General features: G+C 35.9%; 1 protein-coding gene across 3 annotated transcripts in view; it reads left to right on the forward strand.

Annotated features, from left to right (window-relative positions):
• The window catches only part of LOC121865478 (CCR4-NOT transcription complex subunit 7-like), an 88,774-nt gene that overhangs the window by 23,785 nt on the left and 42,821 nt on the right, over positions 1–22,168 (forward strand). Inside the window, exon 6 of one of the 3 annotated variants that reach the window (XM_042364953.1) lies at positions 15,873–15,976. The exons of the other annotated variants lie outside the window; for them this stretch is intronic. Within the exon in view, the coding sequence (XP_042220887.1) occupies positions 15,873–15,976 (104 nt within the window). The remainder of the gene's footprint in view (positions 1–15,872; positions 15,977–22,168) is intronic. 3 annotated transcript variants of the gene reach the window in all.

Below are 22,168 nucleotides of genomic sequence, written 5' to 3' on the forward strand. Positions count from 1 at the left end.
CGTTAGTCTCTCTCTGTTTTCACTGGAGGTAACATCTTGCTTGAGACTCTCTTCAACTTAACGCTTTTTTTCTGTGTTTCCAAGCAAATTATTGGTCATTTTGAAATTTATTTTACATATTGACAATATATAGCGCAGTTCAGTGTTATTTTAAAGAAAATATTCTTTATTTACAACAAGTTTAACTTTAAAAAACACGTGTTGACATTGTTTGAATCCAGCATGGGGCCTAAGAGATCAAGAAAAGCGATTTCAATCCAAACCAAGCAGGAAATCATAAAAAACATGAACAAGGCATTAGAACAAATGCGCTATGCAAAGAATATGGCATGTCGACATCAACTGTGTCGACAATTCTTGCACAGAAAGACAAATTTAAAGACGTGAAAGTGAGAGACAAATCTACCAGAGTGTTTAAAAGTAGATCCCTAATTGCAGAAACTGAGAGGTCACTTCTCATCTGTATTAGGGAAAAACAGATGAAAGGTGATTCAGTTTCTACTGAATTCATTTGTGAAAGAGCCAGGGAGATTTACTAACATTTAAAGACAGATCAACCTGGTTCTTCAGGCACAGAATTTGAAGATTTTCGGGCCAGCAAAGGCTGGTACGAAAAATTTAAGAAAAGAAGTGACATTTTCAGTGTTGTTAGGCATGGTGAAGCTGCTACTGCTGATAAGGAAGGGGCAGCAAAGTTTTTATTTGAATTTAAAGAACTGATGGAAGAAGAAAATTATCTTCCACAGCAAGTGTTCAATGTGGACAAACCTGGGCTGTTCTGGAAAAAGATGCCCAAAAGAACATTCATCACCAGAGATGAAGCCTCTTTACCTGGGCATAAACCCATGAAAGACCGTCTCGCTCTATTGCTTGGTTCCAATGCTTCAGGGGATTTCTGACTGAAGCCTATGCTTGTCTACCACTCTGAAAACCCCAGGGTGTTCAAGCAAAACAAAGCTTGGAGTTTATTGGAAGTCCAACCGTAAGGTATGGGTGACAAGACAGCTCTTTAATGAATGGGCTGTTGATGTGTTTTGCCCTTCTGTCAAGAGCTACCTAACTACCAATAAACTCCCTTTAAAGGGTCTTCTCCTCATGGATAATGCTCCTGGTCATGACCCTGAACTTACCAGAAATTTGGAGTATCAATTTGACTTTGTGAAAGTGTTGTTTTTGCCTCCAAACACTACATCAATCATACAGCCAATGGACCAGAATGTGATCAGCAACTTCAAAAAGTTGTACGTGAACTAACACTGAAACAGTTCTGGAAGACACAATTCAACATCCTGGAGGCTGTAAATTGATTGTGTCATCATGGCAAGAAGTCTCCCCTAGATCCCTCAATTCTTCATGGAAAGCACTGTGGCCATCAGTAGTCCATGATTTTGAGGGTTTTGAGGAAGAAACAGAGTTGGACCAGGAGATTGTGTCCATTGGTCAGTCATTGGGCCTTGAAGTGGAGGAGGAGGATGTGGAAGAGCTTGTGATGTCTCATGAGGAGGAACTTACTCCTGATGACTTGAAGCAACTGGATGAGATGTTACAGGTAGAGGCTGACAGTGGTGACCATATGTCAGCTAAACAGTTGAAAGATGTGATTTATACTGGGAGAAGTTCAGGGAACTGGCTTCAAAGTACCCAGATGTGGAAGAAACTGAACTAACTTTGTGTCATGTTGAGGACTCAGTGGTCTCCTTCTTTAAACATAAGTTAATGGTGAGGAGGACAGATGCCCCACAGACCACAATTGACACTTTCTTCAGTAAAAGGCAGAGGGAACAAGATGCTATCCCTCAGTCTTCCACTTCAAGAAGGAGAGAGGATGTTCATGGTGGAGAATCTGTCAGTCCAGAGGTTATGGACATTTTCATGGAAGGTGACTCACCTTCCAAGAAGCAGTAAAATGCTTCTTCTCCACCTCCACTTCCTTCTCTTCTCCCTTCTCCTCCTCCACCTCCCACTTCAAATTCACATCATCATCATCATCATCCAGGAGCCTTCTACATACACACCTCAAAGTAAGTGAACTTTTCTACCTTTTTTGTTGAATTTAGGCAATTTTCGGTGAGCTGGAACCAATTACCCAAAAACCCATTGAAACAATGGTTTCGGTTAACGAGATTTTCGGTTAACGAGCGACCTACTGGAACAGATTGTGCTCGTTAACCGAGGGACCACTGTACTGTAAAAACGTAAAAATAGTTTATGTTCAAGCGAGTCTCAAGCAAGATGCTTCCTCCACTGAGCAGAGACAGAAACTGACGCCATTCTGGGTGAGTCAAGTGGCTGTTTGGCGCGCTAAAAACTACAGTAGTTCCCTGTACTTCAATTATTTTAAGTAATTGTTAAAATGACTAAAAATTTTAATATAAGACTTGGAAAATTATTGAATAGTGCAACCTTCTTGATATTTACTCAAATGGTAACGAATTTAAGCCCTAAAACCGATTACTGTATTGGCGGACTAATACTACTGCTGGTGAGCAGGCTAAAACATGTTGGGAAAAATTTGTAAGGAATTCGTTAACCGAATTGAATATTCTTATGGAAGGTAATTCGTTAACCGAAATTTCATTAACCGAGGGATCACTGTACAGTCAGTTCTGCTATAACGCGATAGTTGTGTTCTTGTAAAACATCGTGTTATAGAAATTCGTGTAATAGAAATAACAGGGCTTATGGAGAAAATAGAGTTAGGTGCAGATTACTCCAAATCAAAAAAAAATTTCGTAGTTAGCCTAACACAAAGGATAGCACAGTCTAAATAAATGTTACATTCATATCTAATAATGAAATCATACAGTAAATGTCACACTTTACCTTGAAAAAATATGAATATAACTTGATGTGGGAGAAGGTTGATGTTGAGGCTGAGGAGTCATGAAACATCAAGCTTTTCTTCAAGTGTTATAGCCTTTCTTTTACGATCACCACCGGAAATGCGATCACCAGAACGCTTCCCGGAGATATTCTTCTTTTCCATAGTCACAAAATTGAAGAAACAGTAATCAGAATTCCCTGAGGATGCTTAAAAACTTCACACGTGTTTCAAATTGAAAGTGTGGAGTAAACAGAGTGCGCGGGTCTAAAATGCTATGTATTTTGTTTTTCTCTCTTATTTAAAATTTTACAATTTACATATACTGTACAGGTATACTGTATACATAAATATTACATAAATTATTTCTGCAATTGTTCACAAACAAAACACAAAAATCAATTGAACATGTGATGCCGAACGTGAACTGTAAACACTGCATAACCCAGCGTCAAGCCACAACACTGTACAGTACACTTTAAACGCTACATATTTAGTTTCTTTTATTTAAATTTTTACAATTTACATATATATATATAAGTAAATTGTAATTTACATATTATTCATATTATGCTACACCGCCCACAAAACATAAGAAACGTTTGAGTCCCCCAGTAGAGATGTCCGTTCTCTATCCACTTCCGGATGTCTTAGTCCTCCGTTTTCTTTTTGTGTACTCGCTCAGGGACTCGAGTATTTCTGTATATAACACAGGATGATAAGGGAATTTGAAATTATGAGTGAATGAATTTATTATACAGTGATCAATTAACATAGTTTTGATGTGTTTAAATAGTATTCAGGCGCCTTCAGCCTAGTAATGTTACGACATTCGTATCACTCACTGTAAACCAGGAATTCCACCCATACACAGAGAGAGAGAGAGGCCAAGCGCACTGTTTACATCACACACACATAAATATTATATACCGTATATCTCGACCTATTTTATAATCACAGTCATGTACTGAATATTTTATGTAAAAAATATAAATTTTAAATGAATTATTTATAGTGCGGTCGACTTCCTTGTGTACTCGCTCAGGGACTCGAGTATTTCTGTATATAACACAGGATGATAAGGGAATTTGAAATTATGAGTGAATGAATTTATTATACAGTGATCAATTAACATAGTTTTGATGTGTTTAAATAGTATTCAGGCGCCTTCAGCCTAGTAATGTTACGACATTCGTATCACTCACTGTAAACCAGGAATTCCACCCATACACAGAGAGAGAGAGAGGCCAAGCGCACTGTTTACATCACACACACATAAATATTATATACCGTATATCTCGACCTATTTTATAATCACAGTCATGTACTGAATATTTTATGTAAAAAATATAAATTTTAAATGAATTATTTATAGTGCGGTCGACTTCCTACACAAAGACAGGCTATAAATAGCCTTCTTATCTCCTCTCCATCTATTACCCTCTGTTCTCAGAGAGAAGGTCTTGGTAAATAACTTTTGTTTGTTTATTTTCATTGTTTGTCTAATTTATCATGTTGTATCAAAGTAATATTACTAAAAGTTTTAGGCAGCTACCAAACAGGGAGATTCTACTGCCTGGGAAGATATTGGAAGCATAATGTACAGTATTGTCTAATGGTAGACCCTACTTCCATATGGCATCACGAAAATTGTGACCAAGTCTTAGGTTGCTGATTTATCTTTTTGCCTCATTTACACACAATTGCAGAGTTTCAATTGTTTCTCTTCCTTTGACAACACAACATACATACAATATAATTTTTCTCACCTTTGATCTTTTTTCCTTTTTGCATTTATTTATGGTTAGTTATTTAAAATAAGGCCAATTCACTTAAAGTATTGGCATCACATTTTACCGGCTGGTGTACACTAGTGACTCACTTAAGCGTCAGTTATTTAACTGGAACTAATGTCGGTGTGAGTAAAATATTTCCATTTACTTGAAATAGATTTACCGATTTATTTGTTTATTTATTTATTTATTTATAATATACTGTAATATATTAAATATACTGCAAGTATTTTCTTTAATTTATATACTTGTTTCGTGAAAAAGGGAGGCTACCATTATACCTGGGAGGTGAAGTTGACCAGACATTTATGGTGATCATTAAGGACCAAACTCCGAATCCATGACGTGACTTCTGTTCATCATTTATATCCTAAATTTACCACTGTCGGTAGTTTCAAGAATTAACTCAGTCATTTACTGAATATTCTTCGTAAAAAAATATATTTTAAATTAATTATTTATAGGAGATAAATATTATCATCAGTAAATATACAGATACTGTATGCATTACTGACCACCTCCGAACACAAGGACGGCTAAAAATAGCCACAGGCGGTCACAGTCAAGGTCACTTTCCCTTTCTTGTCACTGGCAAATGGGAGGGTGGTGATGATAGCAGCTGTGTTTATTACCGGGGTATACAGTATTACCCCGCTTTACACGGTTTCACTTTCCGCGATTTCTCATTTACGCGGTACCTTGCCAGAACCGGACTTTCACTTTCTGCGGTGCATCTACTCATATACGCGTGAAGTATAATTTGTTTTTTTTTAATTTAGCTCATAAAATTCATACAAATTACCCGGCCAGAATATAATTTACATTGCTGGAATTCTTACAATATGATGATCATTTTGAATATAAACATGGATTTGGCATTAGACATACAAATTTTAGATCTAATTTAATAATTTGGTTTACACAAAGCAAGTATTTAATCTTTTGTGCAAAATATATGAAGTTTACATTCAAAATATTCCCTGACCTGCAAGGAATCCAGAAATGTCAATTATATTATCCTAACTTTAGTCTGAGGTATTATTTATTACGAAACGTTAAAATCTAGTGTTTCACCCAATCATTTCTCAGAGAGGTAGGGGCCAGTGAGCTGGGAAGAGGAGGGGGGGGATTTGAGTCCATTATTTGAATGGACATTAACCTGGCGACTGTATTTCTCTTAAATATTAATTGTGTGAGCATACCATCATAAAATTTAGATGTTATTTTTACTACAACATAGGTATTGTGTCGGAAAAAGTGGAGTTTGGGGGTCGGGCCAGTCTTTATTGGAATTGATCCCATATGTTCTGTTGTTTACTTTACGCGGTTTTCACTTTCCGCGGTACCCTGTGGGTTCAATTGACCGCGTACATCGGGGTACTACTGTATTGTTCTTTTACGGCATGTTAGACAGGTTTATAATACATTTTTATTATTTTAATATACCGGTAATCATATTTTTAATCCAGCTTCCCAAATGGTAATCTTCATTTTAATCCAGCTTCCCAAACGTAAGTTTCAGTATAAAATATTTAGTGGTAGGACCTTGTGAGTGGTTTACTGTATACATAAATATTACATAAATTATTTCTGCAATTCTTCACAAATAAAACACATAACTCAATTGAACATGTGATGTCCAACGTGAACTGTAAACACTGCATAACTCTGCGCCAAGCCATAACAACATAAGTGTTCGAGTGGAATCGCGTTAGAGCAAACGAGTTCGCGTTTTACAAATATTGTTCCTCTATTCATCAATCGCGTTAGAGCCAATTCGCGTTGTCAAAACACGCATTATAGCAGAACTCACTGTACAGTAAAATTTCCGTGCGCTGGTATCCCTTTTTACCGGAACTCTCCTATTGCCGGAATTGAAGTTTTCTCGTAAAATTGTTCCCAAAGCTGGAATTTTCTGTAAAATTCTGGCTTTTGGAAAAAAATTTCCGAGGGGCACATTTTCTGGAAAATTACGGGGATGGGGAGTTGAGGGAGAAATATCGGGCGCATTTTACGGAAATTCTGAGAATTTTTTCCCAATACCCAGAAAATTTGGGGATGAAGGATATTTTTCTGGGTTCAAGAGATGATGTAAAGCACAATTTCTGGAACTTCCGAGAAAATTTTTCCATTACTGTACACGGAAAATTCCGGGGATGAGGGATTTTTTTCTGGCTTTGAGAGGGTTGTCTCATTACCCGGAAATCTCTCATTCTCAGAAGTGCTCTGCACCAATTATTCCATCTAAGAGAGATAACTCTGTACAGTGAAAAATAAAATAGGGAATATAGACACACTTCTGACTGGTGATGTTAGGTTGTGTGAAGCAACTGGGGAAAACTAAATACCATTTAGTACCTTGTTGTGGTATGCATCTTTTAATCAATAATAATGAATGAATTAAATCATATGAAGGGCTAATCTGTGTGTATGTGTTTTCTTCTGATTTGAGTAGCCCTGTAGTATAGTGGGAAAGACAAAGATTTTTTTTTTTTTCCCCCAAAAAAATGCAGTATACCGGGTGGGACTAGGGAATGCTACCGACCAACCCACAAGGACACTAAAAGCAGTCCTAGGCTCTGTTATATTTCACACAAAGCCTGTTCATCGAGCTGATGGCGCCGTGAACTTCATTGGGAACTGCCCGTGCCACATATGTGATGTCAGTAGCATTTTACCGAATCCAGCTGGTATGACGAGGGTTCGAATCCTGGCTGGTGAGGTCGTTGATTATATGTTCAAAGTCCGCGTGTTATATAGACTAAAAATGAAGTATATATATATATATATATATATATATATATATATATATATATATATATATATATATATATATATATATATATATATATATATATATATATATATATATATATATATATATATTTCATGTAAATCCACAATGAAAACGTGGATAAGATAAATCTTGATAAAATCACACGGGAAAATGGAAACAACGGAGTACCTTAGCTTTCGTCTTTATTCAAGACATCTTCAGAGGCAACTGGATTACATGGACAGAGAGAGGCTTAAATATACAGGGTGACCTAAAAACATGAGGTCAGGTCAAAATGATGACATCCACTAATCCCCACACCAACACACACGTAGAGGAGCTTAAGAGAAGGGTGGTGACGTGACTAGCCAAGTCAGGTCAGAAAAAAGGGACCCACAAAATAACTATCATACATCTAGATCAAGGTTTTCAAAGCATTTTTTAACCTTGGCGGCAGGAACTTAGTACTCTTCTGCTCCTTGTGGTTATCTAGCATATATATATATATATATATATATATATATATATATATATATATATATATATCTATGTATGTATATATATATATATATATATATATATATATATATATATATATATATATATATATATATATATATATATATATATATATATATATATATATATATATATATGTATATATATATATATATATATATATATATATATATATATATATATATATATATATATATATATATATATATATATATATATATATATATATATGCTGATAACCACAAGGAAAGAAGAAAACCCGAAGTTCCCAAGCGCTTTCGTGTAATTCACATCTTCAGGGGTGAGTACAGACTAGAGAGAGAGTAATACAAATCAAGGTGTATATATGCAGAGGAGGGTGAGACCAGGTCCACAATGGTCAGGTATTAGGTAATGACCCTACTAATCTTTAAATAGCACACAACGGTTGGTGGTCAGGTCAGATGGTCAAGTGACCCGGCCTTCTCACCTGATCTAAATCTTCTTAATTACAAAATTGTCAAAACATTGCATGCACGTTACTCAAATTCATGTTGAATGCTTGATGCATGTTTAATAAGACTATTCTGCTTAGTGTTCCTGCTGTCAGATGACTTACATGTGTATTGAGGCTATCCCAGTCAATGCAATGCTTGTTATCCTCAATGTGAACAAACAGAGCATTGGATTCACAACCTGTCCTACTGTATTTGTGTTTGTTTAGTCTAGTTGCAAGATCTTTACCTGTCTGGCCCTAGTAAAACATATTACATTCCTTGCAAGGAACTTTATAAATGCAACCAATTGTGTTGTTGGGGGAGTTCTTGATTAACATTTGTTTAACAGTGCATGAGTTTTTAAATGCCACATTGACGTTCCAGGTTTTTAGCTGTGCAGGAATGTGTGAGAAATTTTTGTGAAATGGTAATATTAAGATATTCTTATAGTCATGGGTGGGCTTGGGGTCAGTTCTATAAAAAGTTTTCTTAGTAATGTTTAAGCATTTGTCTATGAAAGATCTAGGGTATTTAAGGTTTGAGCCAATATTATATATATATTTGTATTCCTCATCGATGAATTCCGGACTGCAAATTCTCAAGACACGTAAAAACATTGTTGAAAATACTGACTGTTTGACTTTATTATGGTGGGCAGAATAATAATGAATGTATGAACACACATTAGTTGGTTTTCTATAAATACTGAACTTAAAAGTGTTACCTATTCTGTGTATCAGACAGTCTAGGAATGGCAATTTACAGTCTTGCTCTAATTCCACAGTGAATTTGATCGAGGGGGCTAAGTTGTTAAGTTGTGGCAGGAAAGCTTTTAGGTCCTCATTACATGGCCAGAGACATAATACATCATCAACATATCTAAACCAGACTGCTGAGGGTGGTAAAATATTACTTAGGCCAGACAGGTAAAGATCTTGCAACTAGAATTAAACAACACAAATACAGTGTTAGGACAGGCCAGGAATCCAATGCTCTGTTTGTTCATTTGAGGGATAACAAGCATTGCATTGACTGGGATAATGCCTCCTCAATATTACCATGTAAGTCAATTGACAGTAGGAACATCATAGAATCTAGTCTTATTAAACATACCGAAGCATTCAACATGAATTTGAGTAACAGCATGTACAAGCTGGACAATTTTGTAATTAAGAAGATTTGTGATCAGGTGAGAAGGCCGGGTCACTTGACCATCTGACCTGACCACCAACCGTTGTGTGCTATTTAAAGATTAGTAGGGTCATTACCTAATACCTGACCATTGTGGACCTGGTCTCACCCTCTGTATATATACACCTTGATTTGTATTACTCTCTCTAGTCTGTACTCACTGAAGATGTAGTTACACAGCGCTTGAGACTTCGTGTTTTCTTCTTCCTTGTGGTTATCAACATATATATATATATATATATATATATATATATATATATATATATATATATATATATATATATATATATATATATATATATATATATATATATATATATATATATATATATATATATATATATATATATATATATATATATATATATATATATATATATATATATATATATATATATATATATATATATATATATATATATATATATATATATATATATACCTAGATCTGCCTTTTACTACAGTGATTTACTTGCGCTATATATATATATATATATATATATATTTATATATATATATATATACACACATATATATATATATATACAGTCAACCCTCACTTTACGCGGTCCCACATTCCGCGTTTCCACGGTCCCACGGTCCCACATCCGCGTTTCCACGTTTACACGGTGCCCTGCCAGAACCCAGGATGCTCACATTCCGCGGTGGGTGTACCCCTTTACGCGGGTGAAGTATAATTTTTTTATTTAGCTCATAAAATTCATACAAATTATCCGGCCAGAATATAATTTACATTGCTGGAATTCTTATAATTTGATGATCATTTTGAATATAAGCATCATAGATTTTGCATTGACATACAAATTTTAGATATAATGTTTACTCTGAGTAAATATGTTATCTTTTGTGCAAAATATATGACATTTATATTCAAAATATTCCTGGTCTTACAAGGAATCCAGCAATGTCAATTATATTATCCTAACTTTAGTCTGATTTATTATTTATTACTAAAAAGGTAAACAGTCTGGTATTCCCACACATTCATCTGGTAGGGAGGGTTGGTGGGGGGTGGGAGGGAGGGAGGGACCAGCGACCGACCACCTGGCACGGGTGAAGAATATTTTTTTTTTATTAACTGAAGATATTTGTTTTAGCTCATAAAATTCATACAAATTACCCGGCCAGAATATAATTTACACTGCTGGAATTCTTACAATTTGATGATCATTTTGTATATAAATATCATATATTTTGCATTAGATATACAAATTTTAGATATAATGTTTACTCTGAGTAAATATGTTATCTTATGTGCAAAATATATGATATTTATATTCAAAATGTTACTGGTTTTACAAGGAATCCAGCAATGTCAATTATATTATCCTAACTTTAATCTGAGGTATTATTTAATACTAAATGTTAAAATCTAGTATTTTCACCCAACCTTTCTCTTGAAGGGAGGGTTGGGACAGACCGACCATCTGGCCGGTTGGAAGAGGGGGGGAGGCAAGGTGGGGTACTTTGATTGACAGATAGTGTGGTGAAGAATATTTTGTTTTTTATTAACTGAAGATATTTGTTTTAGCTCATAAAATTCATACAAATTACCCGGCCAGAATATTATTTACATTCCTGGAATTCTTACAATTTGATGATCATTTTGAATATAAACATCATAGATTTTGCATTAGATATACAAATTTTAGATATAATGTTTACTCTGAGTAAATATGTTATCTTTTGTGCAAAATATATGACATTTATATTCAAAATATTCCTGGTCTTACAAGGAATCCAGCAATGTCAATTATATTATCCTAACTTAAGTGTTTAATTTTCTTTGTTTAAAGGACTGTACAGGTACTCATTTTCTGTTAAACTTATACAGCAAATATAACCATCAGTTTTCCGGCTTTTTCGAAAATCCGGCACTCCTCAGGTCCCGAGGTTGCCGGATTTTTGATAGTCAACCTGTATATATATATATATATATATATATATATATATATATATATATATATATATATATATATATATATATATATATATATATATATATATATATATATATAGACTGACTTCATACATGGACTTCGTCCATTGTTACTTCGACCTGCTTTGACGTCCTTTGACCGTCGTCCATACGAGGACATCTTGACTAGAACTTCGTCGTGTAAAATTTTTTTTTCAAATAATGACGCATTTTTTATACTCTGGCTATTTCGTCGAGGCGAGGAAGGAGGGTGTCTTGGAGTGTCTCGTGAATTTTACTCTACACTCAGTGGAGGCGCATTGTTTGTGTTTGCAGCTATAAGTATCCTATACTGGTCGCTGTGAACTTTTCGTTATTATAGTATTTAATTGACTTTATAATGACTGGAAAGTAAGCGAGAGTGCTGGTGGTGCTCAAGGAGAAGGAAAGGCAATTACTTTTGAGATGAAACTGAAGGAATAATAACACAGTATGAGAATGGAAAAACAGTAGCAACAATCTCTCACGGGACCCTGGGTTTCTCACTAGGCTATATCCACTATTCTGAAGGACAAGGAGCGTGTTAGGTAGTAGTAGAAGAACAACACCTATAAAGGGAACTATAATATCAAAAGAAAAAGACAAGGTCTATCGATATGGAAAAAATTATTGGTGATATGGATAGAAGACCAGATGCGGCGTGTACCCTTAAGCGTTCTAACCGCCACAGGCTAAAAGCAAGCCTGTTCCAAAGCCCTGAAGAGCAGGCAGAGATGAATGTGATCAAGCCTTTACAGGAAGTCATGGGTGGTTGATAGATTTAAACGCTACAGTCTACACAATGTGCAAGGTGGTGGAGGCAGCTAGTGCCGATGTTGGTGCCTGCTGACTTTTAGGAGAGTTAGATGAGTATGATTGGAAGGAATTATTTGCCTGAGCAAATATTCAATGTGGATGAGACTGGATTATTGTGAAACGCATGCCTGGCGGACGCCCATCACTGGTAAAAACAATGCCACAGTTCAAGGCATTCAAGGACAGAATTACACTTTTCTTGGGGGAATGTTGCTGGTTTCAGCTAAAGCCCTTCATGATATATCATTCAGAAAGAACCCAGGGCTTTTAAACATGTCAGCAACACACACTGCCGTGTTTTATCGCCAATATTTCAGAAACCCGAACAAGCCCTAGTACTGTTGAGGATTGGTTCATGGCTTGTTTCATTCCAAGGTATTGTCTGCAACAAAAGGATTCCATTCAATTTTTACTGATTTTGGATAATGCTCCGGGACACCCACCACACCTGGACGACATGCCCTGATGTTAGGTAATGTACATTCCACCTAACACTACATCTATCATCCAACCCATGGATCAAAAGGTACTATTGCTGCCTTTAAGCGTATTGTTTATACGACCATTTCAGGCTGTTGCTGCTGCACTACTGAAGGTGAAAGCAGCTCCAGACAGTTTTGGAAGGAGTACAACATTTTGTCATATATAAAAGAACATTAGTACAGCATGAGATCAGGTTACAAGCATTGCATGAATGGAATATGGAAGAAAAATCCTGAAAAGATATGTGCACAGTTTCAAAAGGATTTAATAGTAAAAGTTATTTTGGATATTAGTAACAAGATAGTGGAGTTAGGTAAACAGCTGGGTTAGAAATTGATACTGAAGATGTTGGACAGTTGAAAGTTTGAAGATGTAGCAGAAGAGCTCGATAGCAGGGATCTTATTGAACTAAATGCAGAAAGTACAGAGGAAGGAAAGAGACAAAATGTAGAAGAAGAGCCTGCACCCCAAAAAGGTTTTCAGTGAAACATAGCGAAGCAATTGCTACAATTAATAAAAGATACCAAATGTTTGATGACATGGATCGATATGAAGCGTTATGCCAAAAGTTGACAGAATGATCCAAGATGCACTTACTTGCTACAGAGAAATTTATAATGAAAGAAAAAGCAAACTGTGCAGTCTAAATTGGTATCCTATTTCAAAAGTACCCCAGTGCTGTCTCACGCCCCCACCAGTGCCTCTTCACTCCCTCAAAGATGATCCAATACAGCCTTCCCAACCAGCAAGTTACCCTGTACATAAACTACCTGTCTGAAAAGCGGCATTATTGACCCACCCAGCCCTGTCTCCTCTTCTGCTTCTTCCCAATTAATATAGTCTCATGTATCCTATGAAAGAAAATAAAAATTATAGGGAGCCCTGTGCATTCAGCTGACCACATTTTAAGGTAAGTGCTCAGTCACTGTATCCATTCCTCATTATTTATTACTTTTACTGTACTGTATTTCATTGTAGATTTTTTTAATTTTTTTGAAAAAAAAAATTTGAATTTTGTTTTTGAAAAAAAATTTTTTATTTTTTATCTATGTCGGACTTATGACCATGTCGGACTTACGACCTGGATTTGGGTCCCTAACCCGTCATAAGTCGGTCTGGCTAGCTATATATATATATATATATATATATATATATATATATATATATATATATATATATATATATATATATATATATATATATATATATATATATATATATATATATATATATATATATATTTCATGTAAATCACAATGGCGTGGATAAGATAAATCTTGATAAAATCACGGAAAATGGAAACAGCGATTACCTTAGCTTTGTCTTTATTCAAGACATCTTCAGAGCAACTGGATTACATGGACAGAGGGCTAAATATACAGGGTGACCTAAAAACATGAGGTCAGGTCATAATGACATCCACTAATCCCACACCAACACACCGTAGAGAGGAGCTTAAGAAGGGTGGTGGCGTGACTAGCCAGGTCAGATGTATGATAGTTATTTTGTGGGTCCTTTTTCTGACCTGACCTGGCTAGTCACGCACCCTTCTCTTAGCTCCTCTACGTGTGTGTTGGTGTGGATTAGTGGATGTCATCATATGACCTGACCTCATGTTTTAGGTCACCTGTATATTTAACCTCTTTGTCCATGTAATCCAGTTGCCTCTGAAGATGTCTTGAATAAGATGAAAGCTAGGTACTGTTGTTTTTTTCCGTGTGATTTTAATATATATATATATATATATATATATATATATATATATATATATATATATATATATATATATATATATATATATATATATATATATATGTATGTATGTATGTATGTATGTATGTATGTATGTATGTATGTATGTATGTATGTATGTATGTATGTATGTATGTATGTATGTATGTATGTATGTATGTATGTATGTATGTATGTATGTATATATATATATATATATATATATATATATATATATATATATATATATATATATATATATATATATATATATATATATATATATATATATATATATATATATATATATGTATATATATATATATATATATTTGTGTAATAAATGTATGTAATAAGTATGTACAGTAATCTTTTTCACTCAAATCCTAATGAAACACTATTGAATTAGAATACTGTAGCTGGTTGAAGCAAGCTTATAAATTAAAGAAAATACTTGCAGTGTGTTTAATATATTACAGTATGTTATAAATAAATAAATAAACAAATAAATCGGTAAATCCATTTCAAGTAAATGAAACAATTGTATTCTACACCGACATTAGTTCACAGTTAGTTCAAGTTAAATAACAGACTTTTAAGTGAGTCACTAGTGTTTACACTACACCAACCGGTAACATTTGATGCCATTACTTGAAGTGAATTGGCTTTATTTTAAAAAACCAAGGATGTGTAAACAGCACTGGTCAATGGGATGGTTGGTAAAGGACTACTGGGTCAGTAAGCTCCCAATGGTAAGTGTCACATTTGGGGTACTGGTCTTGTACAGCGAATAGGGCTCAAAAGCTACTTTTTAAATGGAAATTTTGGGGGCCGTCTTATACACCCCGTCGCCTTGTAGGCCGAGATATACGGTGACTGAACACCAACTGGGGAAAGAATTCAAACTAATCAGCGCCATTTTTGTGGTAGTTGCTGGCAACTGGGGAGGTGAGCGGCATTCCAACTGCCTTGTGGCTACCACTGAGAATCCACGGGAATTTTTTTTTAAATTTTGGTAAAAAAAAATTTAATTGCGAATTAAAAAACAATTAAAATTACCTAAATTCTGTAAGGGCGATTATGTTTTTCGTAGCCCGAAATTTAGGTCATAATTTAAAAATTCCGTAACCAGGGATTCCGCAACACGGGATGCCTGTATTTGTATTCATTTTTTTTTATGTGTTACATGCACCCACAATTATTAACACAGAATGTGGAAAAAAATTATCATAAGTCAAAAACATAAAGAGAATAAAAATTTCTTATGTCTGTGGGAGTAAATGTGCAGATTGTGGGAGAGGCAGAGGGAGGTGCAGTGCTGGGATATCATCCTTCCGCTACTGGGCCAAGCTGTGAGCTGCGTTACTGTTATTTTTCAACTTGTAATTTCAGGTATATGTACAGTATATATATGTAATTTTATTTTTTATTTTTATTTTTTTTACTGTTATATGCCTACACAATCGTTCATACAGAATTTGGCAAAAAAATAAATATAAGGTCAAAAACATAAATGGAGTAAATATTTCTTTCATGCGTGCTAATTAGCCCATAGATTATGGGAGGAGGGAACGAGGGAGTAGTGTTGGAGATCTCAGCTGCTCCAGTCTCCCATATGTAAAGAAACTATTGCCAACTAGCAATTTTTTTATTTATTCCTCATGTTTCCTGGTACTTTACTACAGTATACATGCGGCCCTGGTCCCTAACAGCCTCAGATAATGAGTATATATAAAAATAATTGGTGAAAGTAGCCAGCTGGGACCCCCCCCCCATTTTACATTAATTATTGTGGGGAAAATTGACCCATACTTGCAAAGACTTTTAGGAATGCGTCCATTATGATAACCAGGTTATTCCTGTACAGAAAATAAGAATAAAAGTACAGTATACTGTACTGTGCTAAGATACGGATCCTTAAGTGTTGCCCATTTTGATGGATATAGAATATTCTTTAACGTTTGTCTTGGCCAATCAGTGTGCAGAAAGGCTATGAGCAATGCATTGCCATTTTTGTTGTGTAAATTGTGGTATAATTTTTTTTTCCTCAATTGTTTTAGTTTATAAAAATTAATTTCATTATAAACATGTATTGAGTGAATTTATACATAATATGTATGTTCAAAGGAAATCAAGTGATGATGGTCATAGAGCAACTAAATTATCAAGGCAAGTCATCACATTAGAGAAGAATATATTTTACAGTTCAATATGATTCTTTTATTTATACTGTATTACTGTTTTTAATTTTAAAACTGTATGGTATAAAATATATTATTATTTCAATAACAATTATCTCTTTTATTATATAAATGGTATATCATAAAGTGTTCATAGTATGAAATGATAAGTTACCAAGTCTGGGAATGCAGCCATATACAGTAATACCCCGATTTACGCGGTCAATTGAACCCGCAGAGGTCCGCGTAAAACGAGAAACTCGTAAATGGAATAACAGAACATATGGGATTAATTGAAATAGAGACTGGGCCGACTCCCAAACTCCACTTTTTCCGACACAATACCTATGTTGTAGTAAAAATAACATCTTAATTTTATGATGGTATGCGCACACAATTAATATTTAAGAGAAATACAGTCACCAGGTTAATGTCCATTCAAATAATGGACTCAACTCCCCTGCCCCCCCCCTCTTCCCGCACTCGCTGGCTCCTCCCTCTCTGGGAAATGTTTGGGTGGAAACAACTAGATTTTAAGGTATAGTAATAAATAATACCTCAAACTAAAGTTAGGATAGTATAATTGACATTGCTGGATTCCTTGCAAGACCAGGAATATTTTGAATATACACGTCATATATTTTGCACAAAATATAACATATTTGCTCTGAGTAAACAAAATTCTTACATTAGATCTAAAATTTGTATGTCTAATGCAAAATCTATGATGTTTATTTTCAAAATGATCATCATATTGTAAAAATTCCAGTAATGTAAATTATATTCTGGCCGGGTAATTTGTATGAATTTTATGAGCTAAATAAAAAAATTATACTTCACCTGCGTATATGAGTAGATGCACCGCGTAAAATGGGAATTCCGGTTCTGGCAGGGTACAGTACCGCGTAAATGTAGAAACTCGTAAACGAGAACCGCGTAAAGCGGGGTATTACTGTACTGTAATGTATTACTATTATACAGTGTTAGTTATTTGATATACAGTACTGTATAAAATTTCAACAACCTCCAAACAAAACTCCAAGAAGAGCTGCACTAAAGGTGGTCCTCATTGTAAGTGGTTAATAGGGAACAGAAAAAAGCCACTGACAATGAAACCACTTACAAAGGGAATTAAGTCCCATAAGAATTACTAGGAATAGGATCTAATCGGGACCATCACATTGTAAGTGACACTCATAAAGTTTAATTTGGTATCTTTTAACATTTATAGATTCAGTGCTCCCCCAAAGTACGCATATTTTAACCGTGTGAAACCCAACTACACTCATCAATGCCATGCAACCCAAATTCCAAAGTACATGGGGGTCCCAAGTATGCAGGCATAAATTTCCATGCGGTACGGCTAAGTGAGGGAGGAGAGACAGAGGGGAAGTGAGCAGAGGAGCTGGCTGTTGATTGGCTGAGTGGCCACTACCAACCAATAAGAGAAAAGGACGTCACTTCCTGGCTGTAACGTCACCAATGACGTGGACGCCAGTACCAGTCTTCCTCTCCTTACGACATTACAGCAGCTTGCTTTTTCCTTTATTTTTGAGGTGTATTTGACTGCGACAGCTACCATGGCTACACCACCCACAGTAAGTCCTCACTTAACATCGAGGTTATTTTCCTGAAAACACGACGTTATACGAAACAGCGTGGAGCGGATCAATTTTCCCCATAAGAAATAGATAAAATACGGGAGTTACGTTCCTGAGCCTCCCTTTACCCCTTGAAGTACATTACATATATAGTGGTCCCTTGGTTAACGAACACAATTCGTTCCACAGAGTCGTTTGTTAACCGAAAATTTTGTTAACCGAATCCATTGTTTCAATGGGATATTGGTAACTGGTTCCAGCTCACAGAAAAGTACATACAAAGTAAAAAAAATGCAGTAAAGTACACTTACTTTGAGGTATGTATGTAGAAGGTTCCTGGTTGATGATGATGATTGGAATTAGAAGTGGGGGTGGGGGTGAAGGGAGAAGAGAAGGAAGTGGTGATGGAGGAAAAATCACCTTTCAGGGGACCCATGCTTGATGCAGTAATTTCACCAATAAAATTTTGAACTACTTACTGCATATATTATCAATATGTTAACTAAATTTTAAAATAACTAATAATTTTGATATAAAAAATGCAAAAAATATTAAAGAGCACAACTTTCTTGATATTCACTCCACTGGAAACGAATGTGAACATAGAACAGATTACTGAATTGGCAGACTAGCCCATCAGCTGATCAGCTGATGTTCACAACAAAACGCGTTTGTCGTAAGGATTTCGTTAATCAAAGCTTTGTTCGTTAGACGAATTGAAGATCCTTATGGGAGGTAATTCGTTAACCGAAATTTTGTTAATCGAACCGTTCGTTAACAGAGGGACCACTGTACAGAAATTCAATGACATTTTTCGAGAAAAGAGTATATATAAAACTAATAAGTTTGTATTGGTACTCACCGATGGGCGAAGGTGGTGGAGCAAGAGTGTGGTGGGTAGTGAAGTGGAGGAGGCGGATGGCGGGAGGGGAGGAGGAGGAGGGCGGGAGCAGAGGAGGGTGATGAGTCACTGAGACTGGCATGGCGTCGCTTTGGGACGCTGTGACGTTCTGCTAGTGAGAGGTAGTGCGGCCAGACGAGAGTGGGTGATGCGCCATAAAAAGTAATCTGTGACGATGCAAAAATGACGTTAAATTGAGTCGTCGGGACGTTAAACGAATTATTGGTATCTAAAGAGTAGCGACGTAGTACCGAAACAGCGTAAGCGGAGCGACGTTATACGAGGACTTACTGTTTTGCTGTTGGGACTCAGCACCAGCCCAGCCAGGCAGAAGAGTGAAGTCGATGACCCTGGCACGCAAGATGGAGATAATAGACTGGCTGGACAATGGCAAGAAAGTGTTTATTCCCATTATTTAAGGGCTTATTTCTGTTTTATTATTCACCTTATATAACTAAGATACACATATTTAACTAAGGGTAACTTTCATAAAGGTTATGTGCAGAAAAATTGCTTTAAAAGACCTGTTTTGGGTTCATGGTGTGTATCTGGAGGGGGTCTCGGAACCATTTTTTTTACCATTAGCTTATACAGTCGGCCCTTAACATACGCGGGGGTTACGTAACAGAAATACCCGTGGATGTTAAAAATCCGCGTATATGTGCTACCCCCCCCCCCCACCAAAAAACTTGGTCCTCCCCCATGTCCTTATTTACCGTATATACCTGTGTGTAGTTCAAGTTTTTAAGACCAAATTATTTGGCAAAAAATTGGGGGTCGACCTCTAAACAGGTAATAGTTTCGTTAGGTTGAAAAATATTTACCAGTAACTACCAGTAAACAATGGAAACGATGCACCAACGCACCACCAGCTGTGAGTGTCGGTACAGTTGCCAGGGCAGATCTCTTGCGTCATCATAGCAAGCCAAAGTAGCCAAATCCGTGGTATGGTAGCACAGGACGATGTAAAACAAAGTATTCGTTTATTAAAGTTTATTTATAGATACTGTACATAAATTTTTGTTCATTACATTTGAAACATCAATCTTTGTTAATTAAATTTGAAACAAAAGAAAACTACGATACCATATTTTCTTTAAAATATTACATCACAAGTATATTTTACCTTAACTGTGACTGAATGAATATAGATATTCTCAGAAATAAATATAGAAATATAATATTTTTGCTGGAATGACGTACATATTACAGTGGAAAGTGGGATAAAATCATGAAAACAATGAGTTTCGCTTTCTTTCGTTATTCAAAAGATTTTACCGTAATCGCTTTTCGAATGGTTTTCAGTTAAAAAACTGTTGTACTTATACTGTATTACAATAATACTCTATCCTATCATTAGCCTTATAATCCCACAACTGAAAACCATTCGAAAAGCGATTACGGTAACATCTTTTGAACGAAAGAAAGAGAAAGTCATTGCTTTCGTCACAATTTTATCCCACATTTTCCACTGTAATACGTACATCATTTCAGCAAAAATATTACATTTCCATGTTCTCAGAAATAAATGGTAGTTTTGCTGAAACGTAATGTACAATATTTAATATTAAAATGCAAAAATAGCAATAAAAACGATTAATACACCCGTAATGTACTGGCTGGCATCTCCACTCGTCCCTGCTCCCGCGTCCAAGGCCACCACTCCTCCCAACTCGCTCCCTCCGCTCCCTCCTTTACCTCCTCCACCTCCTCTGCCTCCTCTGCCTCCTCCACCCCCTCTGCCGCCTCCACCTCCTCACCGTCACTACTGCCGACAACGAACACAAATGTTTTGTGAATAACTGCACCTCCACTTCCTATGTACAGTACTGAACTGTACTGTGCTGTGCATTTTTACAAACAAAAAACATGGCAAGAAAAGCTATTAAAAAAAAAAGAGATAAAAATTTCACTTTACTGTACAGTACCTATCCTCGGCGACAGGACGGGGGTCATTGGGCTCATCGTCACTCAATTCCATAACGGGTGGTGAAGTGGGGGCGACGGTGGATTCAGCTGCTTCCTCACTGCCGCCAGTGATTGATGGTGTTAAATCTCTCCTTCAGTGATCAAAGAACATGGTGATGGGGAGTTGTCGTCTCTTTCTTTCATTTCTTCCATGATGTTTTTGTATGGAGCGAAAACGTCATCCATCCCTCGCATGAATTTCAGGGCACGCACCATGGAGGGGTCCATACTATAGGCCAGGTTTTTCAGTGCCTCAATATTCCTGGTCATCTCCCCCAACTTCTCCAACGTTATTTCTTGGTGCTCTTCCTCATCCTCTTTCCCTTTCGCTTCCTCTTCCTTGCCTGAGTCTACTAACTCCTGTAGATCCTCCTCGGTCAGCTCAGTGTCGTGCTCTTCAATTAGCTCCCTAATCTCGTCCTCTGCCATGTCCCGGAAGCCTTCAGCAGCCACTTTCCTTGACAGTGCCAGGGTCTTTCTGAATATTTTCATTAAAATCCATCAAAATCATTTTCCTTGTCATCGTCTTAAGCACCAAACAGCTCCTCCCAGTCTTCTCCTTGAACAGGGCTAGAGGGTACGTGTTTTTCGAATCGTTTTCAATTAAAAAAATGTTACAGCACATGTATATTTTACCTAAACTGTGCCTGAATGAATATATTCTCAGAAATAAATAGTAGTTTTGCTGAAACGTGATGTATTTCAATGTAAAATAGGATAAAATACATGACGAAAACAAAAGACTTTACCTAACCTTCCAATGTTCAAGAGATGTTACTCGTTTTTTTAATAGTTTTCGGTTAAAATACTGTTATATTACAATGATATTATATTCATACTGTGCTTGATATACCACATTCACGGAAATGTAATATTTTTGCTGAAATGACGCACGTATTAGTGGAAAGTGGGATAAAATCGTGACGAAAACAAT

The sequence above is a fragment of the Homarus americanus genome, unplaced genomic scaffold (assembly GCF_018991925.1).
Source record: "Homarus americanus isolate GMGI-L3 unplaced genomic scaffold, GMGI_Hamer_2.0 scaffold25483, whole genome shotgun sequence".
Lineage (NCBI taxonomy): Eukaryota > Metazoa > Arthropoda > Malacostraca > Decapoda > Nephropidae > Homarus > Homarus americanus.